Source organism: Anomaloglossus baeobatrachus, chromosome 3, assembly GCF_048569485.1.
Source record: "Anomaloglossus baeobatrachus isolate aAnoBae1 chromosome 3, aAnoBae1.hap1, whole genome shotgun sequence".
NCBI classification, from domain to species: Eukaryota; Metazoa; Chordata; class Amphibia; order Anura; family Aromobatidae; genus Anomaloglossus; species Anomaloglossus baeobatrachus.
This window is the reverse complement of record NC_134355.1, coordinates 194,792,627-194,820,056: the sequence shown is the minus strand read 5'-3', so window position 1 is coordinate 194,820,056 and position 27,430 is coordinate 194,792,627. Positions and strand designations below refer to the sequence as shown.

At 47.3% G+C, this 27,430-nt stretch overlaps 1 protein-coding gene across 1 annotated transcript in view; it reads left to right on the top strand.

Moving 5' to 3' along the window:
- NOX3 (NADPH oxidase 3) overlaps nucleotides 1–27,430 on the top strand; it is a 698,296-nt gene that overhangs the window by 501,432 nt on the left and 169,434 nt on the right. The window contains exon 10 of the mRNA XM_075339672.1: nucleotides 15,856–16,018. Coding sequence (XP_075195787.1) covers nucleotides 15,856–16,018 — 163 coding nt within the window. The remainder of the gene's footprint in view (nucleotides 1–15,855; nucleotides 16,019–27,430) is intronic.

The window sequence follows — 27,430 nt, the reverse complement described above, 5'->3', positions numbered from 1 at the left end:
CTAGGTCCGGTAGAAGGGGACTAAGCCTGTTTGCGAGAAGCTTGGCATATATCTTTAAATCCCCATTAAGCAACAAAATTGGTCTAAAGCTGCTACAGGCGGTGGGATCTTTTCTGGGCTTCCGAAGCAAAGCCACATGGGCTGTCGTGGCGTGGGGGGGAAATGGGGTCTCATCTGATATAGCGTTAAAAGAGAGGAGCATCCAGGGCGCTAGCTGCTCTGCAAATGCCTTATAAAATTTGGCTGGGAGTCCGTCTGGGCCGGGACTTTTGTTACTGGGTGTATCACAGATTACTGTCAAAATGTCCTCCAGTAGGAATGGGCTCTCAAGGTCTACATTATTAGTCCTGTTGAGAGGTTTAAAGGGGGAGGGCATTGAAGGGGGCTCACAATCCCCTTCAAGAGGCTCAGGAGTCAAGTTATTTAATTTGGAATAGTAAGCGTGGAAGGTGTTAGAAATATCGTGAGTGGCGAAAAGAAATTCATCTCGTGAGTTCTTTACGCAGGGAATTAGAGTGTCGACTCTCCCTTCTTTTAGTGCATTGGCTAATAATCTGCCTGGCTTATCCCCAAACTCATAGAATTTTCCTCTCCCCACCTGCAACAGGCTCTGGTATGACGAATCTAGCAGTTTCTTGACCTCCAGTCTGCAATAGGGCCTGTAGGGTCGCGGCTGATAAACCTCGCTTGTGGACAAGCTCCAGATCAGAGACTTTACGGAGAGCTTCTACCAAACTTTGGGCTTTTTCTTTTTTAATGCGGGCTCCATGTTTAATGAAGATGCCCCTCAGGATGCACTTCAGCGCCTCCCATTTAAATGTGGGCGCTGTGTCGTCTGTCGAATGATCCTCTGAAAATTGAATGATAGCGGTCTGTATATCAGACACGCAGAGCCCATCCAGAAGCAACGATTCATTGAGCCGCCATGATCCTGTGGGGGCCGAGAGGGAAGGAACCTCGATCTCGCAATACACTGGTGCGTGGTCTGACCATAGTATGCTACCTATTCTAACATTTCGGATGCAAGGGAGGGCACTATGCTGTAAAAAGATATAGTCTATGCGGCTGTATGAATCTTGTGAGTGAGAATAAAAGCTATAGTCTCTATCTGATGGATGTGTTATTCTCCAAGTGTCAAACAGCTAGATACTCAGCAGGGCTTTTTTGATACGTTTGATGGTGGCGTATGAAATGCTAGATTTCCCTTTAGAATTGTCTAATGTGGGATCTAGAGTTGCATTAAGGTCACTACAGAGAATTGCCGTACCTCGGATTAGGGGAGTCGCTGTATTGATAAGGTTAGCAACTAATTCGTCCTGCTTTTGGTTTGGGGCGTATGTATTTATTATTGTGAAGGTTTGATCCCCGGCTACTAATGAAAGAATAATATATCGTCCCATACTGTCCGATGTGCAGTTTACAATTTGATGGGGGAGAGATTTATGAATAGCAATCGCTACTCCCTTTGAACGGTACTCTGGGTTGTCTGAGAAAAACCAGGTCTGATAGTATTTGTTCTTTAAAGTAGGGGTATGTCCCTGTTTGAAATGCGTTTCTTGAAAACATACTATTTTCACCTTACACTTGTAGAAATGGTAGAGAATCTGTGCTCTCTTCTCCGGCACGTTAAGACCTTTGGCATTAGAGGAGGCAATTGTCAGGTTGGCCATCTGTAAGAAAATTAAGTGTTAAAGAGACATGAAATATGTGGGCGGATTATCCCGTCCCGGCCATCATTGGGGACGAAGGAGGGGGGTAAGATCTGAAGAAGGCAAGAGAAGAACAGAATTGGAAGTAGAAAAAACAGCATGGGTAAAGCCCTTGCACAAAACACTAGTTGAGAACACACGTTCCAGGGGAGCATGCCCACCGTACCCGGGCAGGACAGAGGATCCCGACCTACTTGGGGGAGAAAAAAAAGCAGACATAGCCTATTGTAGCTCCCTAATATACTGTAAACATTAGAAATTACCATAAACACTGGCACAGATAACTAAGAAATTTGAGCAATAAGGGCTTCAGGTAACCACAAATACAAATGACATGTGAAGGTCACTGGATTTAAGTAGCTGAATATATAATGCACTGAGTAGTCCCAGATATCTAGTGTAACTATTTATGTCAGCTAATGTGGGCGTCCCATTCTACGGCCGCGGACCCCCCTCGGTGGTAAGCCCCTTGTATGCTCGGGAGGGGGAGGTACAGGGGGGGTAGGTGGATAACCCCCTGGGGCCCATGGTTTGAGCAAAGTGGTGGGCCAAGAAGAGATGTTTACTTGGCTAAGACCCAGGTTTGAGATAAAGGATGGAATGTCCTCTGGAGACCTCATCACCCACCACCATGAGTCTTTTTGCACCGACAAAGAAAATGGAAAGCCCGAACGAAACGGAAAACTCCTCTCCCTGAGGATATCCAGTAAGGGTTTGAGAGCCACCCGTTGAGCCAGGGTGTGTCTCGAGAGATCAGGCATGATGTGAATAGTGGATCCGTTATATGTTAGAGACTGTCTCTTCCGAGCTGCTTGGAGAATAGCTTCTTTGTCGGAAAAAAATGTACCCTGCATACGACGTCCCTCGGGCAAGGATTCCCCGGATCTGGGGGGCGTAGTGCCCTATGAGCTCTGTCAAGTTCTAGAGAGGCCCCAGGTGGTCTCTTTAATAGGTTGTTGAAGATTGAAGTAAGGACCGAAGGAATATCCGGAGGAGTGATTGACTCCGGCAGGCCCCTAATGCGCAGATTATTCCTTCGGTTTCTATTTTCCAGATCGTCCACATGCTGTTGGAGGGCAAATAACTGCTTGGACTGATCCTGTATTGTGGCTTGGATAGATTGGATGTTAACCTGGGATGTTGAATGCTGGTCGGTAAGGTCGTCCACCCTGTGGGTGAGTGAGGAGAGGTCCATTCGTAGCTGCGCAAATTCTTGCTTGCATTCTGCCACCACCTGGCTGGCTAGTGCCGCTATATCATTTCTGGTAGGAATTGACTGTAAAAGGAAGCGCAGGTCTGCTAAGGATGCTGGGCGGTCCTCATTCATCACATTAGTGGAGAAGGACGTTGGTGTGGAAAAAGAGCAAATAGAGTCCTGTAACATGGGGTCGTATATTATTTGTGGGCCCCAAGAGTTGCCTGCACCTCCTCCCTATGAGCCACTGTAGTGATCCGTTGAGGGGGTGACTCCAGTGTCCTGGGTCCCTCATTCCACTGTGCATTTGTGGCTTCCACCAAGGTCCATCCATAGCCCGTCAGGCTATTTTCCCATGAAGAGTCTGTGGACCACCTTGCTGATGGTGTGGGGGAAGATTGCCCCTGTGGGATTTCCCAGATCTATGAGACTCTTGAATACTATGGAGTCCCCCTCTTTCTCCATTAATTCCTGGGGATGGTGGTGTTGCAGGAGGTGATTGATGGTAAGTGCTGGCACCTGTTGCAGGTGCTGGGGGATTGTTATCACTGACCATGCCTGGGCCCCCTCCTTCCCCCACTCCTCCTGATATTACCCGCAGGCTAGGAGAGCCTGCAAGCTTTGCAGCATAAATGTCACATTTTTTTGTCTTACCCCCATCCAGGATGACAGCAGGGGAGTCCGGTGCTTGCTGCTGCTTACCACTCTGAGGGCTCTGCAGCGATAATTGTTTCTTATGCGCCGCTCTGGAGCCTGTCTGCACGTGTACCGCTGGCTGGGGAGGCATCAGGCTCCGGAGGGTAACTGCGGGTGACACGCTCCTCAGCCGGTCACAAGAGGTCTCCGCTCCCAGCACGGCTGCACAGGAAGGGACTGCCGACGGAGCCGCCGCATCTGAGAGATGGATCCAACTGCTGCCGCTGCAAGGCCTGGTCCTGAGGTACATGGCGGCCATCTTGCAATGGCGTCTCTGCATCATATTTTTGGTCTGGCCTCGGTACCACCGCCGTCTCAGGTCCACCGCTGCCACGGGTGGTCGCACTGGCCTCCCTAGACCCCCGCGATTCCTCCGCTTTTCCCTGCAACTCCACCGATGGCCTGGGAGCGCCCACGGGATCAGCAGGCCGCAAATCCAGCTCTGGATGAGGCAGGACGCCAGGGCTCTGGGAGTGGGTGAAAAATGTTTTTGCTTTGGCACGTGGAGAGCTTCTTTGATGTACGGGCAGTAGCTTTTTTGCCTGTGGATTTGCCCATTTTTATGGTTTACGCCAGTGTTATGGGGTTTTATGTGGAGGAGCTCAGGGAAGCAGCGTCCTCACTCAGACATATCCGGCTCTGCCCCCCGTTAATGCATTTTTTAAAGGAGAATCAAAATATGATAGGATAGGATAATTGATAGATAGCCAGAATAGATGGATGGATAGAAAAAATAGATAGAAAGAATAGATATATAGATAGATGAACAGATCTATATATTAGAAACTATAGAATAGATAGATTGAAAGAACATATAGAATAGATAGAAAGAAAGAACAGAATAGATAGAAAGAAATAAAATCTATAAGATGCGCCAATTCTGGCACTGGGCCTGGCTCTTTCCATTGCCCTGGTGCGGGGGCAATCAGGCTAATAAGGAGTTAATAACAGCCCACAGCTGCTACTAAGCCCTAGCTTAGTGATGGCAGGCATCTATGAGACACCCCCATCACTAATTTGTAAGTGAATGAAATAAAACACAAAAACCCCCAAAATCCTTTATTTGAAATAAAAGCAAAAAAGCACACTCTTTTACCACTTTATTAACCCCCCCAAACACCCCTGCAGGTCTGACGTAATCCACATGAGGTCTGATGGCGATTCAGCTGTGCTACATCCCTGCCCTGTCCATAGAACATGACAGCCCACTGTGAGTTCCACGCAGCAAGTGAAGTGAGTCGTGCGATAAGTGGTGACATCACTTGGGTGATTTGTGGTCACAGTGGGAGTCCATGTGTCTTGGAGTACGTGACTGAAGTGAGCCGCAGGTGGATGACTCACCTGAGTGTCGCATAGCTCCCTTCAGTCATGGCGGCCTGATTTGCGGTCACAGGTGTAGGACTCCAGCTGTAAGCAGAAATCACCTGTGTGATGTCACCACTTATCATGTGGCTCACTTCACTTGCTGCGTGGAGCTCACAGTGGGCAGTCTGTACTCACTGTGAGCATCAGATGTAGGAGTGCTGGAAGCATTGTGGGATCTCGTGTGGACTACGTCGAATCTGGAGGGGTGTTTGGGGGTTTATAAAGTGGTGAAAGAGGGTTCTTTTTTGTAATTTATTTCAAATAAACGATTTTTTAGGTGTTTGTGTTTATTTACTTTCACTTACAGATTAGTGATGAGAGGGTGTCTCATAGACAACTGTCATGACTAATCTATGACCTAGTGGCAGCTATGGGCTGCCGTTAACTCCTTATTACCACAATTGCCACCGCACCAGGTCAATCGGAAAGAGCTGGATAAAGTGCCGGGACTGTCACATCTAATGGATGCGGAAATTCCGGGCAGCTGCTGGCTGATATTTTTAGGCTGGGGAGAGCGTAATAACCATAGGGGGTACTGCATGTCGTTTTTTTTTAACTTATTCATTTATTTATTTTACTGGCGTCTATGATTTGTTGTAGTCAGACACCTGTCACTCAGCGTGGAGGCACGTCTGACTGCAACCAATCACAAATGAGCTGCTCCGGAAGAAGAATGAGGGCCAGCGGGAGCAGTGTGATAGCCATGCCATGCCAGTGATCATTGAGTATGCATGCAGAAATGCATGCAGGCATATTCTCCAGGCTCTCCCCATTCAGTGTCATCACTTTCCCATCCATTTCTGCCTTTTCTTCAGGCCCCCAGATCTCTTTGTTGGGTCCAGCAGAAAATTACTCACATTTCCCATTGAGTTGTGTCGGGGGCGGGGGCCAGTTTCCCCGTCGCGGGGCTGCTCAGGGAGATTGTGCTCGGATCCGGTGCCTTCACCTCAGTGGCTCCAGTGGGCTGGACCCGGGGCTCGAGCAGTGCTCCTCGCCCACGAGTGAAAAGGGGGAATTGGATTGTTGGGATATATAGAGTTCGTGACGCCACCCACGGGTTGTGGTGATGGAGGGCACCACCGCTGCTGGTGACGGGGTTCCCGGGAGCGATGGGGGGGAGCAGCTAGGTGTTGACCCCTCCGTGGGTAGGGGCTGGTGGTCCCGGGGCCCGGTAGGAGGGAGGGTTCCGTAGGATGGGTTTGCAGAGTGCAATGTTACGGTGCAGCGCAGCGCGGTGCCGGATGGCACAGGTGTACTCACTCAGACACAGATGGACAGTCTCTGGTAAACCAAACGGCTGGATTGACGGGGCCTGCAGCCGGCTGCAGTGTTCTCCCTGGATTGGTTGGTGGCTGTCGTTTCCATGCACCTGTGTTCTGTATCTTGACTCCAATGCCTGGGCACCGGTAGTCCGCTCCGCGGCGTATACGTGTCGGAGGATCCCGTTTGCCCGCAGACGCTGGCCCTATGGATCTCTGGCCCTTGGCGTTGGCGCTTATCCGGAACGGTTGGGCTGTTGCCTTCAATCGGGACTTGGGTGGGAATGAACCCCTGAGGTCCAGACCGCAATCAGTAAATTTGACTAAAGGTCGGCTTCAAGCCTAGTCGGGGTCTGAGTACCCTGCCTGGTGCTTGGCTCCAATCGGCTAACCGGTTTGGTACCGGCGGGCCACCGCCCGACCCCGGTCCTACGGTTCCACTGACCGTCACCAACTCCTGCAGACGGCCACCACCGTCTGCCTACCTTGCTGGAAGTGCCTGGGCTCCAACCCAGACACCAACAGTTTCACTCCTCACTCTCTACTGACTATAACTGGACTGACTACTGTGTTTTCCCACCTCCAGGCCTGTGAACTCCTTGGTGGGCAGGGTCACCCGCCTGCCTCCGCCCCACCTGGTGTGGACATCAACCCTGGAGGGTGGCAACAAGGATTTAATGTGTGACTGGTGTGACCGGTCCAGGGAAGGGGGGGGGTGTATGATGCTGTGTCTGTGACTACCTGGCTAGGCCAGGGCGTCACAGTTGCATTGTACTCGCTATTCGCAACGAATACTCGAGTATTACAAAGTACTCATTACGAGCATGGTGATTACGAATATTTCAGTACTCACTCATCTACATGATTTAATTTCCAAAGACTATGCTTTTCCTTTTTTCACTAATCACCCCTTTTTTTCACTAAGTAACTAGTAGCTGATTGTTCCTGTATATTGTATACCACTATTTTCACTCATTGTAATACGTATTATATACACCGGGATTGCTAGATTTATTAAGTCCTAATATAGTTTTCCTCTTCCTGCCTTATGTGTGCGAATGATTTAAGGGAGGTGAGTTAAAAAACTGATTGAAAAGGCTCACTTGAAAGACAATTATCTCGAAACCTGTTTATTTTAAAAGAGGACATAAAACATACCAGTACTTTCCCCTAAATGGAAATTAATCCAAGGACTTCTATTATTTAATCCTTTCTGTGGTTAAAAAGGTTTTGGCACACATATATTACTTTTTCTATTAAAATCAAATTCCTGTAACAACACTATTTGCTGTCCTGTTGGGTGGACTTGTCTATATGCTCTGCATATAGACTAAAGGGGGCTTTACACGGTAGCGATATCGCTAGCAATTGCTAGCGATATCGAGCGTGTAAGTACCCGCTCCCGTCGTGCAAGCGAAATCGTGTGATCGCTGCCGCAGCGAACATTATCGCTACGGCAGCGTCACACGCACTTACCTGGTCGGCGGCGTTGCTGTGACTGCCGAACAATCCCTCCCTTAAGGGGGAGGGACATTCGGCATCACAGCGATGTCACCGCGACATCACTAAGTGGCCGGCCAATCAAAGCGGAGGGGCGGAGCTGAGCGTGATGTAAACATCCCGCCCACCTCTTCCTTCCGCATTGTGGTCGGCGGCAGGTAAGGAGACGTTCCTCGCTCCTGCGGTGTCACACACAGTGATGTGTGCTGCCGCAGGAGCGACGAACCACAACGATAAACAACCCTTACCGATTTTTGAGTTTGGGACGACCTCTCCATGGTGAACGATTTTCACCATTTTTGAGGTCGCTTAAGGTCGCAGGTACGTGTCACACGCTGCGATATCGTTAATGATGCCGGATGTGCGGCACTAACAACGTGACCCTGACGATAAAACATTAACGATATCGTAGTGTGTAAAGCCCCCTTAAGTACTGCCTGCACTATATGATCAGTCTTCCGTTCTCATACTAAGCATTATTGCACAGTGAGGGTCTGCCGCCCCAGCAGCAGATCGAACCGCTCGGATCTGGGATGGTGTCAGTTTGTGACTTGAGGGTCTCCGGACCCGGGCCACACTCTAAAGTAAAAGGGGATATTTACAGAGGAGTTATAGTTCGTGACGCCACCCGTTGTGTGCGATAACTTGGAATACCGCCACTGCCGTTGGGAGTTCCCAGGGTGATGGAATGGGGCAGCAAGGTGTCGTTACCCTCCACAGGAAGGGGTATGCCCCGGGATTCTGGATGATGATACGGGGTGCCGTGACGGGGAGATCACTCATGTACTCACTCAGCCAGTAAGCAGAAGCGGACAACAGGGTAAACCAAGTCTCTGGGTGCTGCTGCCGTTCAAGGGGAGCTCGTTTGGGTTTCGTCCCCTGCAATGTTTGCATGATGGTCCATGACCTGCCTCCTGGCACAAAGTTGAAATTCACCGTAGTGGCCCGGTAGTCTGGAACTTGCTGGGCCCCACTCCCCACTATGGCTAAGTGTGGGAGCTTGCTCACAGGGCTCATGCTTGGGATTTTAGTGGGCTGCTTATATGGAAGGCCCTATCCCCCTCGTTGCGCTAGTGCCACGATTCTGGAGTTAGTGGGAACAGTCCATGAAGGCTCCGTTCTCCGCAGGTTAATTGCTGGGTTGCCTGAAGGTTCTCCCCGACCTAGGGTCCGTGTACCCCTGCCGTACCTTCGGTCCCGGACCGGTGATAGGACCAGGCTCCTGACCGTTCTCTTTAACAGGTCCAGGGACCTTGCCTCAATCCCCTGCGACCAGGGGTCCGACTCCTCTAGGCCCAGACCACCGTCTGCAACCTAGACAGCAACTCTTGGGAGCCACCGCTCCCTGCCTCCTCCACTTTACTTCTCCACTACACAACTCAACTCCTTCTTCTCTACTCTGACACTCCTCACCTCCCTTTCCTGGCCCCTAGGAGGGCGACCCTATTCCGCTTAAGCCGCCCACTGGTGTGTCTGGTGGGTGTGGTGCAGGGTGTTTCTAGGATCTGATTTGCTGTTGGAGGCAGCACTGTAAGATGGGGACCCAGAACCATGAGGGATTTCAATACTGCACTTAAAGAGAAAGAGCGTGCAGTACCCTGTGACGACCTGATAGTCCAGGGGCGTCACACTTGCATTGGAATTGCGCTGGGTAATCATATTCTTGTTTTAGGGGAAAGCTCACCCCATTGTTATACTGGTATGCCAGTACTGATGTAGAAAAGAGAATGAGTATTCACAATTCTTCTTCCTATGCTATCAGCTGCACCATCCACCTTCTATGGACCATCTCTGCTTCTCTACTGCTAGAGACTGATTTGTTCTAAAAATATTGGAGAGCAAATTTGACTGTGTGTGAGACCGCTGGAGCTTGCATATAGAAGCCCTTCTTGTCGCAGCCAGTTAAGGCCTTCCTGACAAAGCCCTATTTTGTAATTCTGAAATGTGTAATTTTGTTGCAATACCCCTGCAATGCTTATACTTATCCAAGTTATTTTTATATTGTTTGATCATAACACATTAACCATGTTTCAACAAAGTGTTTATTCCAGAGAACATCCTTAAAACACTTTGAAAAGTCGCAAATATGTTGCACAAATAGACGTTGGTGTTTTGTAGCATTTTCATGCCGAAGTTGGCAGAGCATGAGTTGGACATGGCATGGAAGCACCTGCCCATCTGCTTTATGACTTGACAGAGCATCTTACTCCAGATTTATTACTCCAGTCTCTGACTAAAGTAAGAATTCTAATGAAATGCAAAGTGGCGCACGCCACTTGAAAAATTAAGTGGTGTGCACCTTTTAATGAATCAGGTGCCACTTAATCAAGCATGCCCCTTCATTAAGACTAAAAAAACATAAAGGGTAACTCCAGCACTCAAGAGATATCAAAGGGTCAAATAGAAGTTTGATTTTGATTTGTTGCAAAAAAGGGTGTACCTCAACCTAAGCAAAACGATGCTTCGGCTTCTAGGAAGCCTTCATCAGGGTTTTGCCTAGAAACGAGAAAAAGAAAAATCTAAGTATACATATATAAACACCATGAAGTGAAAACATTACATAATTACAACATGTACAAAATCAGCAGAAAATTACTACAATAGGGTGAACATATGTATAAAGCATTGAGGGTTTAGGGGAAAAAATCTGCAATACCAGATAGTGCTCAGGGCGTCTGCGGTATGGGTAAGGTGCTCGACAATGTAGAGTCAAATCTATAAATAGTAAATAGACATATGATTAAGCATAGCACATATATACACATGGTACATAGAAATTGCATGAGGCGAAACATCATGAAAGTCGAGTAAAAAGGATCACTTGTAAGTATATAGTAGACTAAATGCGTACATAGAGCTTAACCCCTCATGACCACGGGCCGTACCATTACGTCCTATTTTTACATGACTTAACGACCAGGGATGTAACGTACAGCTTAAATATCATTTGATTTCCGTAGCTATAGCAACAGGGGACCTTTGCTTGATCCAAGGGGGGTGGCATTGCCACCCGCCATCCACAATCGCTGTGATTGGCTGTTCAAATCTGAACCGCCAATAACAGAGATCGCACTGTTTTCAACTAAAAAAAATGCCCCAAACAGTGCGATTTGGTGAGATCCAGCTATGATTTGCTACAACAGTAGCAGATCATAGGCTGGAGGCCTGCAAAAACGGCGCCCTCTCGCCCTGCAGCACTGACTGGCGCAATCGTGCTATGACGCTTATGCGCTCCAATCAGCGTGCAAGGAAAGTGGTCTGACTTGGTGGTGACCGCCCTCCTCAGGCTTGTTTTGGCCTGGAGAGCCCTTTCCCAGCAACACAACATGGACTTGGTCCTCCTGGAAGCATCCAACACATGAGTGCCTTCTTGCTGCTCTATGTGCATCTGTCACGCTCCCGATGTCCTGGCACCGCTCCTTACCCACTGATCCGGTCGCACCTGCATGGCACCACTCCTTACCCACTGATCAAGTCTCACAGTATAACTCCTTACCCACTGATCCAGTCTCACCGTCACAGTATCACTCCTTATCCACTGATCCGGTCCACGTGCCCACTGGTCGCGGCTGCCGCTACCGCTCGTGCTCCCCTGTGTCCTGCTCTCTTGTGTCTGACTCTGAGTTGTCTGGCTCTGATTCTGAGGCCCATGCATGTGTATAGGGCGGGGCCGTGCCCACTTGCCTTAACTTATAGGCCCAGCACTCCAGAAGCAGGATATGACATGATACTGGGACAGGGTATATAAGGCTTCCCTGCCCATGTGGGCGGTGCCTGTTCAACGTGTTCCTTGAGCTAGATGTCAGGTCCCCCTTTGCCTTGCCTCATACTAATCCTGTGTCTTTCGCAGAGCCAGTCCTGCCAAGCTAACCCGGTCCTGACCTCGGCTTGCCCGGGAAGTCCTACAGAGACTGTCGGCTGTGACTCCACTATCTCCTGCAGCCTGAACCCGTCCCCAACCTGCGGCCTCACTCTGTGACCCCTGCCCTCTCGTTCACCTGGACCCAGCTCCTGCCAGGAGACTTTACCCGGCACCGGAACCTGAGCCTCATCATCGGGACCACCTCCAGGAGCTCTGTTGCCCCAGAGACTTATTCATTCCAGTTTCCGGAAAGACTCTGATCCCATTCCGTTTAGTACTCCGGCTACTGTGCATCTAGGCCCTCTGGTGAGGTGACCGGACAGTCCCTGTACAGGGGTTAGCTCCGGGTTGCCTCACTGGAGAAGTCCGGTGCACGGCCCAGAGGATCCACCACCAGTACCTAACAGCATCATGATGTCCGTATTGTTAGGATTAGTAATAGTGCTGACTACTGGGCTGCCACTCTGTTAGATCTACAGAATAAGAGTAAATTTAGCAAGATGCTTCTTCCCATCGACAAGAAAGTACGGATGATAGTATCGAAAGAAGCGTGTAGACCATCTTAACAGGAGTTACCCCAAGACAGCAGTGAGGCACACAGTGTGCATCGCAGTTCTAGAATTCCATCCACAGGAACATCACATCATCAATGCAGAAACATTAGCAGCATCAGCAGTTCAAGTGGCAGAAGCAATTTCTGTGAGGTTTCGCACACATTTTTTTACCATCGCATGCACCAGCTGAACAGAGTTGAAGTCTGATACATAGTAAACGACTGAAGAGGATGTTGCAGGAGTATCTAGAGCTCAATATTGATGCCATAAGGTGGGCATTGGACCCTTTTGCATTTTGCTCTTCAAAAATGGAAGAGTGGCCTGAGCATGCCAGTCACACCTTGGACATTTTAGCCTGTCCGACAGCTAGCAATTTTCTAAGAACGTGTCTTCAGCGCTGCTGGCGGTGTATTGACGGATGAGCGCACCCGGCAGTCCCCTGAAAGTGTAGACCATCTAACTTTTATCCTTCCAATGCAGCTCCTCTATGCATTGCACCTCAGGTCCTCACGCTCCACTACACTGTTTCCTAGCTTCCCCTGCCTGCTGGAAGCAATCAGTATCCCCGATGTGGTGAGTGTGTGTGTGCAATCTGATGTGTGATTGTGTGTGTTTAATCTGATATTAAAAAGTGAATATCAGCTCACCACCACAGGGGAAAGTCTTAGAAGAGAATCTGGACGGTGCTCGCTGGATGAGGAAGGCTGGAGACAATCAATAGAAGGCGGATCCCGGCACAGAAACATCCAGAAATGTCAGAAGTGTATATAAAACTTCCCATTTATTAAAAAAATAAAAACAGTATAAAAATAAACTCCTCTGATCACAAGGAGGAGTTTATTTTTATGCTGGTTTTATTTTTTGAATAAATGTGAAGTTTTATATACACTTCTGAAATTTCTGGACGTTTCTGTGCCGGGATCCGCCTTCTATTGATTGTGTTTAATCTGATGTATCTGAGTGACAGCCAGAAGCAGGGGAGGACCGCATGAAGCTTACCTGCTGGCAGTGCCCATTGAAGATCGCACTAGTACCTGGAGCAATGGAGATGTCCAGAGTCTGGTAAGCATGATTGTCCTGGGAAGGAGGGTGTTTTCCCGAGAAAAAGCCCTACCCCAAAAATAAGCCCTAACACATTTTGTGGGGCAAAAAATAACGTAAGGCAGTGTCTTTTTTTCTGGGAAACACGGTAGATGAGGAAATAGCAATTTTTAGCTAGAGCATTGATTTTTCGGTATTTAGATAATGAAATAGCAATTTTTAGTTGGAGCACAGAATGTCCACTATTTGGATAAGCATATAACAAGTTTGAGCTGGAACACAATTAGCAATTGCTAATTGCTAATTAACAATTAGCTATCACTGAAATGCCGATTTGTGGCACAATGTTCGCTACACTGAATGTCCCTGCACTTCCCTTTTCTACACTATCGCCCTCCGTCCTTGCTATCTCAACTACCTATGATTAAACCTCTAGCTAAGCTGTCTCGCAGCAGTGGCAGCAGCACCGTCCCTAAGCTTTAGTAAATCAGAAAATGGTGCCAAAGCCGTATGTCGGTTTCTTATATGCAGACAGACATGTGACTTGGGCAGCCAATGACACAAGCCCTTGTGACTGAACGTTATGAATGGTTTCTGAGCCCTGATTGGCTGCCGTAGCATACACACATAAAGATAAGGAAAAAAATGAAAAAAAACAAATGTTTGCTGCTCCTCCGACCTCTCCCCACACTCTCTCCCCATCAATCACGTCCCCCCGTACAGCACCACTATGATAGCCAAAGTAAAGAGTGCTTTACACGTTGCAACATCGCTAGCGATCTCGTTAGCGATGTGACACGCCAGATCGCAGATGCAATCTGCCGAGATCTCACATAGGTCGTTTTTATAGCGCCGGTCACATGTGCGATCTCGGCAGATCGCATCTGCGATCTAGTGTGTCACATACATATGCTAACGATATTGCTAGCGATGTTGCAGCGTTTAAAGCATCCTTCAAAGTAAGGTATTAAAAAAGCTGCAAACAGTTACCGAAGAAAAACTAACATTACAGACTTTTGACAGAGGCTCATACCGAATTTGAAATTGGCAAACCTTTTCTTAACAAGTTCGCTCATCTCTAGCTTTGATTCAGATCTGGGAAGAGATGCCCCAAAACACTATCCACCATCTCATCAAGAGCATGCACAGATGTTGTTGAGATATTTAATTCCTGTATTGTCTGTAGACTCTTTAGTAGGATGTATGAGCTTTATGACTGCTGAAATAAATTAGCTGAGAAATATGAGTGATGGACTGTGGTCTTCTCCGACTAGGGAATGACAGCATAGATGCAAACAAAATCTGTTAAAAAATGTCAGCTTTTTGCAGAAATGACAAGGAAACTGGGAATGTGATGAACTAGGCCAAAATATTAATTACACATTTACGGTGTGGGGGGGGGGGAGCATAACATTTTTGCATGTACTGTGTTGCCTTCATGATTTATATGTCTCCAGCAGTACAGCGGAGCGATCATAACCTCTTTGACTTATCATAATGAGATTACTTCATTCTACCTATGCCAATAGAACGGTCACCTTGTGACTGCTCTAGTGTCCAGTTTGAAAAGTGAAATATTTTATTTTAACAATGATGCTATACTTAAAGGCAATGTGTTAGTTGATACATGCTGCCCATATATCAGGCTGCATGTGTCATATCGTGGCCTGTATGACTTCAGCAACATATACTCATTCATAAATGCTGCAGCATTCCAAAGAAAAACATGATTAACAGTAAGGCCCCGTGTAAGCCAAAACCAGGAGTGGAGCAATCAGAGGAAAATCATAATAGAAACACAGACATCACTTCTGCATTTTTTGCTCACTCTTGGATTTTTGGCTTAAAAATACTGAGGTAAAATACTGACCAAATACTCTACGTGTGCACAATGCCTAATAGCTGCCGGGGACCGAACTGTATGGTGGAATATTCGAACAGGCACATCTATGGTGGCTTCTCCCCGCCCCACGCTGCCAGTGACTGATAGGTATTTCGCTACATGTGCATGCGAGGAAAGACCAATCGGTCACTGGCAGATGGCGGGGTGACACTATTGGGCATCCACCATCAGTGAAACTATTCTCCCATTTGGTTCGGGCTTCATGGCTATTTTTATAACTATGTATTTCTCTAAACCATCCCAGCATTTCAGAGTTAAACAAATGTGGTTGAAATCATCCAGTCAAAGTCAGAAACATGCTGCCCTATCTATGGGCAGTGCATATCAGCTGTCAGATTCCCTATAGGGTATATTCAAATTAGCATTTAAAAAAATCGGTCTAATTCACATCTAGAAAGTAGAACAATTGTTTTTTTTCATTTATCTGTGTGCTGTCTGTATGCATTCTATTTATTTTCTGAGCAACTATTAACAAAAATGTTTTGTTTTTTATTGTGGCAACCATAGACTTGTATAGGTGAGTCTGTCAAATTAACATGTTTACTGGCAGCATGCTGAATAGAGTTGAGAAAATATTCCCAAATCTGCTCTGCCTCATTGAGTAACATTGGACCAACTGCAATCCCTTTTTTCTCGCATTGGACTCATCCGAGTTGTATACTAGTGTGACCGAGCTCATAAGTCTTGACTTCAGCTTTACTCGCTTACAGTTACAGCTTCTCTTATAATGTTTATTTTGTATTTTCTTACAAGGTCAATTTTTTATTTTAGATTGGCGGTTGATGGACCATATGGATCAGCTGCAACTAATGTATTTCACTATCATGTTAGTGTATGCATTGCAGCAGGGATTGGAGTGACACCATTTTCATCTGTGCTAAAATCTATATGGTATAAATATTGCTCTTCATATCATGAAATGAAACTGAAAAAGGTAACTGAATATTGTGTTAAAAAATAGATTTCATTTAATACATCTGTAAAAGCACTTAGGCAACATAAGTGAGACATGAGCTTACCCGGCTGCCATAAAGGCTACGTTCCTATGATGAGCTTTTGGTGAGTTTTTTATGGTGCAAAATTTCTGTACCTACTATGTAAATGAGGTTAGTTGCATTTTTTTGTATCTCTTTTATTGTCTCTCTTTGGTATAATGTTATGTTATAAATAAAGCTTCTTTGTTTTTCGTATATAGCTTTCACAAAACATTTGCCGATTACATGCGTTTTTAATGTGTTTCCTCTGCATTTATCTGCATCTAATCCAAGCGTATTGTGAAAATCTGCACATAAAACTCATCATTTCCACAAGAGAAATTGACATGTTGCAAATGTGAAATATGCTCCACAGATCAGATAAAGCTGAATTAAAAAAAAAAAAAAGTACAGTGGGCAGGAAATTTCTATAAATCACATCCACTTTACTGGAACTATATGAGTGCAGTAGATAATTGTATTGCAATGATTGGACATTCCCGACTGGAGAGTGACAGCTGCATTGAAATACACACTGATACGCATGGATCAGGAGTGCCACGGGCCAGTCCAAGCATTGCGATGCGATCGTCGCCCGATATACACAACTGTCTCACTGTGCCCTGAGACATTGCATTTTTAGCTCAGCATAAATACATAGTGTAAAAATTCACTAAAACCTCATCATGGGCAGACAGCCTAAAGGGTGCTTTACACGCTGCAACATCGATAGCGATTGCTAGCGATGTCGTGCGCGATAGCACCCGCCCCCGTCGTGCGTGTGACATTTGGTGATTGCTGCCGTAGCGAACATTATCGCTATGGCAGCGTCACACGCACATACCTGGTCAGCGACATCACTGTGACTGCTAAACAATCCCTCCTTCAAGGAGGAGGTGCGCTCGGCGTCACAGCGACGTCACAGCGGCGTCACTAAGCGGCCGCCCAATAGCAGAGGAGGGGCGGAGATGAGCGGCCGGAACATGCCACCCACCTCCTTCCTTCCTCATTGCCGGTGGACGCAGATAAAGAGATGGTCCTCATTCCTGTGGTGTCACACACAGCGATGTGTGATGCCGCATGAACGAGGAACAACCAGCGGCATGCAACAGCAACGACATTTGGAAAAGGAGCGATGAGGCAACGATCAATGATTTTTGCCGTTTTTCCGATCGTTGCTCGTTGCTCCTAGCTGTCACACGCTGCGATGTCGCTAACGGCGCTGGATGTGCGTCACAACCACAGTGAACCCCGACGATATATCGTTAGTGATGTCGCAGCGTGTAAATGGCCCTTAAGTCCTCTTTCACACGTCCATAGAAAACACATCAGCAGTTTGGATCAGTGTGTCATTTTTGTGTACTCAGTGCCCGTTTTTACTTGGTATTTCATTATTGTTTTTTTCCACTGATGGCTAAAGAAATAAAGAAATTACAAATCTCCTTCAATATTTGCAATTGTAAACATGTACAGCACATGGATGGCACATGGTTGCCATGTGCTCTATATGTTTTTGATGGACCTATAGACTTGCATTGGCCTTGTCATCCATAGTGGGGGAAAAAATTGACTTGTGTCTGTGTGTTTTGCATTGGCACATGACCCGTGTAAAATCACAGACATGTGAAGAACACCATATGTTATAAACAGTGGCATAACTAGAGTCCGACGGGCCCCGGTGCAAAGTTTGGGCCTGGGTCTTTCCCCCTTGCATGTGGGTCAGATGTATGGGCCATTGAAGCATTCTAAACCCTTTAAAGACAAAACAAGTTAACCTCCCTCCCAATTCATTATGCAATAATCTCCCCCATCCTGTACTACTGTCCCCCTTCCTGAGCTACTTCCTTGTAAATACAGTATGTCCCCAATCCTGGTGAATAAGTCCCCCATCCTGGTATATATGTCCACCATCCTGGCATATATGTCCCCCATCCTGGTATATAAGTCTCCTATCCTGGTCCCCATCCTTTTCCCAAACCTGGTAAATGTATCCCCCTGTCATTGCTTGGGATAGAAGCTATAATGGCCATATAGAACAACACAAAGAGAAGGGGAAAGGAATGCCCTATTGCTAGGGAAAAGGGGGAAGTTGTGACCCCTGACAACAACCTGCAGCTCACCCTCACTGCCCTCACCAGCCCTATACTGGTTCCGCACCTGTGCTCAAGCAGGAATACCTCAACCCAAGTAAAACTTGATCTGGGCCCTAAGTAACGTTGAAAGGTATGAGCTCTTCATCAACACCTCTATTACTAAAGGGAGACACAAGGGAACAATCAAGGTGAAACATACCAGCAATCACCAGAGGCAGATAGAACTGTGACCTTATGTTTGGCGCCTTCGAGGAAGTGGCGCCATTCCTCGAAGGCCCATTTGTTTGCCAACAGCTCTCGATTACCAATATCATAATTTCTCTCCGTGGGAGAAAACTTGCGGGAAAAGAAGGCACAAGGAGGAAGCTGAGTGAGAAACGGAGTACCTTGTGATAGCAGTTCTCACAGACCATAAGAATCTCACTTATCTGGAATCTGCTAAAAGACTCAATCCTAGGCAAGCCAGGTGGGCATTGTTCTTCTCCAGATTTGATTTCGAAGTAACGTTTCGGCCTGGTACCAAGAACACCAGAGCTGATGCACTTTCCCGTAGCTTCTGTCCCTCTCAGTCTGAAAACTCTAAACCAGTCCCTATTTTAGCTAAAGGCATTATTGTGTCATCTGTTTCCTTAGATTTGATAGAAGAGGTCCATAATACCCAACACCAAGCTCCTGAAACCACTCCTGACTGTAAACTGTTTGTCCCCCCCTCACTTCGCCTACGGGTACTCCCAGGAATGCCACAATTCTGTGCTTGCAGGTCACCCTGGTATCGGCAATACCCTCCGACTAGTAACCAGGTATTTTTGGTGGCCAACCATAGCGAAGGATTGTAAGGAATATGTACTGGCTTGTGAAACTTGTGCTCAAGCCAAAGCAACCTGGAGCCGCCCTGCCGGATTTCTCCAGTCCCTACCTACTCCAGCAAGCCCTTGGACCCACCTCTCCATGGACTTCATCACTGACCTTCCACCCTCAGAAGGGAAGACTTGTATCTGGGTAGTAGTGGATAGATTCAGCAAACAGTGTCATTTTGTTCCTCTGTCCGGATTACCTAATTCTGAACTTCTTAGCAGGTTGTTCATTAGGCATATTGTGCGGATACACGGGGTTCCGGAAAATATTGTTTCTAATCAAGGAACACAATTTGTCTCGAAATTCTGGAGGGCGTTCTGTAAAAAGATCAATATAGAGTTATCTTTTTCATCTGCCTACCACCCAGAGACCAATGGTCAGACCGAACGTTCCAATCAAACCCTTGAACAATATCTCCAGTGTTATGTGTCTGACCGTCAGTCTGACTGGGTGGAATATCTGCCGCTAGCTGAGTTTTCCATGAATAATCAGTATCAGGAATCCATCCAGACTACCCAATTTTTCTGCAATTTAGGGCTGCATCCACGTTTTGGTTCTTTTTCTTCACTGCGGTGGATACTCCTGAGGCTGAAAAAACTATGGACAAGCTGAAGGCTATCTGGTCTGAGGTGAAAGAGAACTTAAAGAAGGCACAGGTTGGTCAAGCCTCCTCTGCTAATAAGAGACGTCCCGAAAGAGGGTCAAATGACCCTTAGTCAATTATATTATCAAATAGAATAAACTGAATAGAACTAACTAGAAACTAAATGGTTAAACTCAATAGAAAACAACAACCTCCTGTGGTGCAACAGTAATGGCCTTAATTACAGAACAAAAGACGGTGATTATAGGATGTTAGCTAAAATACTTCAGGTCATTCGAACCCGTCTCTGGGTTCCAAAGGTAGAAATGTTAAATGACCCCTCTCTGGGACTTCTAGTGTTAAGATATCAAATGTGTTCCACAAGTCCCTCATCAAGTTACATCGTGTCTCCATTCACCCAGTCAGGGCCCCCCCTCCTCCTGTTTTGGTTGAAGGTAACTTGGAGTATGTGGTACAAAGAATACTTTATTCCCGTATTGTCCGAGGGGCGGTACAGTATTTGGTGCATTGGAGGGGTTATGGCCCTGAGGAGAGGTCATGGGTCCCTGCGAGCGATATTCATGCTATGGGTCTGGTCCAGCAGTTTCACCTCCAATTTCCTGGCAAGCCAGGTTTTGAGGGTCGGGAGGGCCCTCATGGAGGGGGGGTTACTGTTACGTCACCATAGGAGTCCGCTCCATCGACTTCTACTTCGATCGCCAGGCGACGCCGTGTTCCTGCCGTGGATAGTGCTGGTGGTTTGAGAAGAGTTGATGCCAGCAGCGCCGGTGGGCGCAGGCTCCACTCATCCACTGGTCTGGGTTTCCTGGGGATCTGCAGCGCCACTGGCTGACTGTAGGTGGCAGGTGTCTCCCAGCTGAAGTACCATTATTCAGCAGCAGCCTATGGGAAGACCTATGCCAAAGATAGTTCTGAGAATTCTGGCTCCTGTTTCGTCCTGTGATTTTGTGTGCTAATTACCGCTTGTTTCCTGACTACCCTCCTGCCTGCTGTTCTTGTACCTCGCTGCCCAATCTGGATTTAACCTCTGCTATGTTTTCTGATTACGTCCTTGACTGCTGATTCTGTCCCTGTTCCGCAATTCCTGGTTTGACCCTGCCTGACGACTACTCTCTCAGACTGCAGCCTTCCACAGGTAGTGATCTCCAGGGTCCTGTGTAATTCCAAATTCCTGTATAGGAGATAAAGGGTTTCAGGGTTCTGGGGGTCCTGCCTGGTGAGTGGCTTGCCTTAAGCCTGTCCATTAAAGCCCGTCTGAGTCTGTGGATCCAGGCAGGCGTTAGACTCGCACTCTGGTATGTATGTCTCCCATCCTGATATATATATCCCCCATCCTGGTATAAATGTCTCCCATCCTAGGCTCCATTCTAGTATACAGTATATGTCCCCCGTCCTGGTATATATGTCCCCCATACTGGCATATAAGTCTCATATCCTGGTATATACAGTCATATGAAAAAGTTTGGGCACCCCTATTAATGTTAACCTTTTTTCTTTATAACAATTTGGGTTTTTGCAACAGCTATTTCAGTGTCATATATCTAATAACTGATTGACTCAGTAATATTTCTGGATTGAAATGAGGTTTATTGTACTAACAGAAAATGTGCAATCTGCATTTTAACAATATTTGACCAGTGCAAAATATGGGCACCTCAACATAAAAGTGACATTAGTATTTTGTAGATCCTCCTTTTGCAAAAATAACAGCCTCTAGTCGCTTCCTGTAGCTTTTAATGAGTTCCTGGATCCTGGATGAAGGTATATTTGACCATTCCTGTTTACAAAACAATTCCAGTTCAGTTAAGTTTGATGGTCGCCGAGCATGAAATTTTAGATTCACATTGAAGGCATCAAAACTATGAATTAAAACATGTGGAATGAAATACTTAAAAAAGTGTGAAACAACTGAAAATATGTCTTATATTCTAGGTTCTTCAAAGTAGCCAGCTTTTGCTTTCATTACTACTTTGCACACTCTTGGCATTCTCTTGATGAGCTTCAAGAGGTACCCACCGAAAATGGTCTTCCAACAGTCTTGAAAGAGTTCCCAGAGATGCTTAGCACATGTTGGCCCTTTTGCCTTCACTCTGTGGTCCAGCTCACCCCAAACCATCTCGATTGGTTTCAGGTCTGGTGATTGTGGAGACCAGGTCATCTGGCGTAGCACCCCATCACTCTCCTAATTAGTCAATTAGTCCTTACACAGCCTGGAGGTGTGTTTGGGGTCATTGTCCTGTTGAAAAATAAATGATGGTCCAACTAAACGCAAACCGGATGGAATAGCACACCGCTGCAAGATGCTGTGGTAGACATGCTGGTTCTGTATGCCTTCAATTTTGAATAAATCCCAGTGTCAGAAGCAAAGCACCCCCACACTATCACACCTCCTCCTCCATGCTTCACGGTGGGAACCAGGCATGTAGAGCCCATCCATTCACCTTTTCTATAAAGACATGGTGGTTGGATCCAAAGATCTCAAATTTGGACTCATCAGACAAAAGCACAGATTTCCACTGGTCTAATGTCCAATCCTTGTGTTCTTTAGCCCAAACAAGTCTCTTCTGCTTGTTGCCTGTCCTTATCAGTGGTTTCTAGCAGCTATTTTACCATGAAAGCCTGCTGCACAAAGTCTCCTCTTTAGGCTATGTGCGCACTAGTGCGTTTTACCCGCGGATTTACCCACGGATTTGCCGCGGAAATTTCTTGAGAAATGTCTGCAATCTTTGTGCAGACATTTCCCAGCAAATCCTATGTGAAAAAAAAATAGCTGTGCGCACACTGCGGATTTTTCTCAAGAAATTTCCTTGAGAAGAATTTCTTGAGAAAATTTCTTGAGAAAATGAGCATGTCAATTCTTTTCCGCAGGTACCCTGCGGATTTCAGCAGTACAGCCTGCAAAATCCGCAGGGAACAACCTGCGGGAAAATCGTGGCAAATTCGCGGCTAATCCGCGACAAATCCGCATGCGGATTTACCGCGGATTTGGTGCGGATTTTTTACGGAGGTCCGGAAATCTTCCACTCCCAGAAGTTTCTCAAGAAATTTTCTTGAGAAACTTCACAATTCTACTGCGCACATAGCCTAATAGTTGTTCTAGAGATGAGAAGGTGTGTCCAAACTTTTGGTCTGTACTGTATATATCCCCATCCTGGGCACTTTCTGGTATATATGTCCCCATCCTGGAAGATATGGCCCCCGTCCTAAACCCATCCTGAAATATATGTCCTTATCCTGGGCCCCTTCCTGATATAGAGTATATAGTCCCTGTTCTAGTGCTAATGTATATAAAAAAAACTACTCACCTCCCTCCACTCCCACATCATGCGGTATTCTCTGTGTCCAGCAGCTGACATCGAAGTGTGTACCATGGCGCATGACGTAACTGTCAGGGGCCCCCATTCACAATACTGCGAACATCAACTACCGGCCGGCAGCTTGTATTGCAGTGCAAGGACCTGACAGGTTTCTGAGTTGTAGTATATTTTTGCTGCATGTGCACCATTGGACCCACATAGAACTGAAGCACGCACTGGGGTTGGTGAGCTTCTGTAACTCCGGTACTGGTCACCTGTGACCATGATCGTTACGCCCCTGGGTGTAATGAGTAGAGATGAGCCACCCCCTAGATTTCGAGTTCGGTTCGTCGAACGGTGCCCCATTCGACGAACCGTTCGACGAATCATTCGACAAACCTCTCGAACCCCATTGAAAACAATGGGAGGCAATCACAAACACCTAAAAACACCTGGAAAACACCCTCAAAGGTGTCCAAAAGATGACAAACAACTCACAAGACAACACAAACACATGGGAAAGTGACAAGGACATATACTCATGCGAAAACAAAACAGCTGGACGAGGAAAAAGAGGAGGAGACACAGATATATGAGTACATGCAAGGGAACATCAATGCCATTACTGTGCAACTTGAGCCTTGCTCATTTTAGGCTTCCAATATGGATAAATTGCCTGAGCTCACCACGTACGCCTTGGGGATCTTGTCATGTCCCGCAGCCAGCGTTCTCTCGGAACATGTCTTCAGTGCTGCTGGGGGTGTGCTGACAGATAAGTACACGCATCTGTCCACTGACTGTGGAAATTCTAACGTTCACCAAGATGAGGAAGTCATGGATCACAGAGGACTTTTCTTCCCCTGTGTCAGCCAGGGGAGGCTAAAGGCTGGTGTATTTTTGAGAGTGCTTCATGCAAAGCATCTTTTTCATTTTGAAAATCGGGGTCAACTGATGCTAGTCAAGTGGGGTGTGTGTGGCCCAATTAGTGGAAACGAGGGAGGCTGTGGTTGGAGTCCCCTTGCTGTGTTTTACATGATTTTCGAAGGGCATGACATGCCTAAGAGGTTGAGTTTCAGCATCTGCAACTTGTTGGCTACAGAAAGGCTGCCTTTACACCCTTTTGAGACCGAGGATTTTCGAGACCTTATGACCATCGCAGTGACCCAAGAGCCGATGCCCAGTCTCCACTCCTTCTCCAAGAAAGGCGTGCCCGCGCTACCACAGCAGGTCGCACACAACATCACCGCTTCCTTGAGAAACTCTATGTGTGACAGGGTGCATTTCACCACAGTTACTTGGACCAGTAAGCATGGACAGGGGAGTTACATGTCGCTGACTGGGCACTGGGTAACTATGGTGAGAGATGGAGAAGGGTGTGCTGTACAAGTCTTGCCGTCCCCACGAGTAGTGTGTCAATCCTTCCTCTGTATGTAGAAGTTCCTCCACTGCTTCTGCTTCCTCAACCTCATGTGGGTCCTCCACCTCGGCCCAAACCCTGTGTGGTCAGGCCACCCGCGTTGTAACTGCACACAAGGAATCCCAGACACCTGCTTACTATGCTGGCAGCAGAGCTCAACAGCATGAGGCGGTCGACTCTTTTCTTTGAAATGTCTGTGAATTGTGAGTCACACCGCTGAGGAGTTGAAGACGGTAAGCTCTGGAGAGTGAGACAGAGTTTCTTCAATGGTTGTCTCCACACAACCAGCAGCCAGGGAAGGCCGGGTGCGACAATGATGCAAACCTGGGTGCGGCCCTTCGCCGTGACAATGTGACACACGTGCCTTGTGTGGCTCACGTGTTGAACCTGGTTGTCCAGCAATTTTTAAGCACATTCCTGGCCTACATGGCCTTCTGCAGAGAGCACGGTGCAACGCCTTCCTTGATCCACACACTCAGATGGGCTGTAAAGGATAGGCTAGAGGGAAGCCACTCACCAAGCAGGGCCCCCAGAACCCTGAAACCCTTTAACCCCTATACAGGGATTTGGAATTTCACAGGGCCCAAGGTGATCAATACCTGTGGATGGCTGCAGTTCCAGAGAATAGTAGTCAGGCAGGGTTAAAACATTAATTGAGGAAGAGGAACAGAATGGGATGGCCAGGACTTAATCAGAAAACAAGCAGAGGTGAAATGCGGATTGGCCAACGAGGTACATAAACAGCAGGCAGGAAAAGTAGTCAAGAAACAAGCACACAAAATCACAAAACAGAACTGGGGGTAACAGTAATCAGGGGTTCATAGCTATGTCTGGCAGTGGTCAGCAGACAGGATGGGCCTAAAAAAGGGTGTGGTGTCTTCCCATTGGTTGTAGCTGAATGATGGTACTTCATCTGTGAGACACCCACCACCTACATTCAGCCACTGGTTCTGCATCTGTCAAGGTAACGCAGCCCAGTGGGTAAGCATAACCTGCGTCCACCTGCGCCGCTGGCATCGACTCCTCTCCCATCATCAGCACTATGCACGAAAGGAACAGGTTGTCACCTGGCGACCGGAGTACAAATTGATGGAGCGGACTCCGGTGGTGACTTAACAGCCATGTGCGGCAATGATGCAAACCTGGCTGCGGGCCTTCGTCAGGGCAATGTGACACATGTGCCTTGTATGGCTCACGTGTTGAATCTGATTCTCCAGCAATTTTCAAACCACCATCCCGGCCTACATGGCCTTGTGCAGCGGGCACGCTCGCTATATGCTCACTTCCATGGTTCGCACCTAGCAACTCAACAACTTTCATCGCTCCAGAAGTCTTTTGGTCTGGCGGTTCAATGCCTGAAATGCGATGTGCCGACATGCAGGAATTTGAATCTGCACATGTTGCAGCATCTGTAGCAGCACCGCCGAGCCCTGCTGAAATACGTTATGACGTATACCCTGGGCTAACTTGATCCAGAGGTGGTGCAGATCACGCTGCTGGAGTGGTGTCAGATCAAGGACCTATGCACCCTTCTACCAAGTTTACAAATGTCGACGAAGATGTTTAGCACTGGCGATGCCATTCTCAGCATGACAATTCTGGTCATCTACATGATGGAGCACACTGTAAGCAGTATTCGGAGTCAGGTGTTGGGACAAGAGGAAGGGGAGGAAGTACAGGAGGAGTCATATGCGGAAGGAATAACAAGATCTCCAAGGTCCAGACGGTCAGCGGCACCTAGGCAGCAGTCATGGGACGGTGGGGGAGAGGGATTAGCAAGGGCGCATAGTATCAGCAAAACTGTTGAGGAAGGTGTAAGAGCCCATGAAGAAATGGAGGACGAACTGGCGATGGGCATGGAAGACTCAGCAGATGAGTGAGAGCTTGCTCATATTTCGGTTGTTGAGTAAAAAGCTGTGGAGAAGAAGCGCAATAGGGTTTTACCCCAATCAAAGTGATCATTGGCGCGGCTCAAAAAAACGCTATTTTCCTCTATTGTTCTCCCATATTTCGGTTGTGTGAGGTTGGGGGAGGGGGCAGAGGAAGGAGGCACGATTCTCACCTCTCCGCCACCAACACACCAAGGACTTGGTCCTCCTGGATGCACAAGACACATGAACGCCTTCTTGCTGCACTACCTACAACATGACCCTCGGATTATCCGAATTCGAAGTAATGCTGACTACTGGGTTGCCACACTCTTAGATCCCCGGTACAAGACAAAATTTGACTAAATAATTCCTGCCATAGAAAGGGACGCACGTATGCAGGAGTATCAGCAGAAGGTGGTACGCAATCTTAGATCTGCTTTTCCACTAAACACCTGTGCTGCACAGAGTGAATCTCAATGCTTTGTCATGGATAGGAGGAAATGGTCTTTTACTTGTCCACATCTGAGGGACCGAGGACTGGCTGCTGTGCTGAGACGGCGTTGAGTACGGTGTCCCTGCAGAGTTGCACTTTTGGTCATATACAAAATGAGTTGAAAAAGGACAGATGCTGGTGGAAAGGGGAACAGGAGTGTTGGAAAGGGGAAAAAAGTTTTTGTCCATGGGTTTATTGGTTAAGCAACAGTAACATTTGCTGAAGAAACAACATTTGTTATGGTGGGACTGGCAGATTTGGATAAGGTGGTATATACTATGTTACCGCTATATAAAAAAATTAAGAAGAAAAGAAAGAGAAAGGTATATATCCCCATCGCCAGTCGGTGTCCACCGTGCTCCCAGATGGAAAAGGAGAGGTTGGCAACTGGAAGGTTAGGTGGAGGATACAGAGCTGGGTGGCTCTGACACTAATAGTAGCCTGAACCGAGTTAGACGCCACTCTGATCTGGAGACTGGGAGACCTGTTAGCGTCACAGGGTCCACACGCCCGCCCAGCCGAGGAACTCCCTGTTAACAACACAGGGGCCATTGAGTACGCTGTCCGTGTGCGTAGGGGCCACACCTGTGGACAGCAGGCGCATCAGCAGCAGCAGGCCTGTTAATGCCACTGGGCTGCACTAGCAGGACTGGTAGCACAGGAGCTGGTCTTAACCGTTCTGTGTTACCAACTATGGGGGCGACCTGCATCGACGCCCTATTCCTTCCTAACTCTGGCCTAAA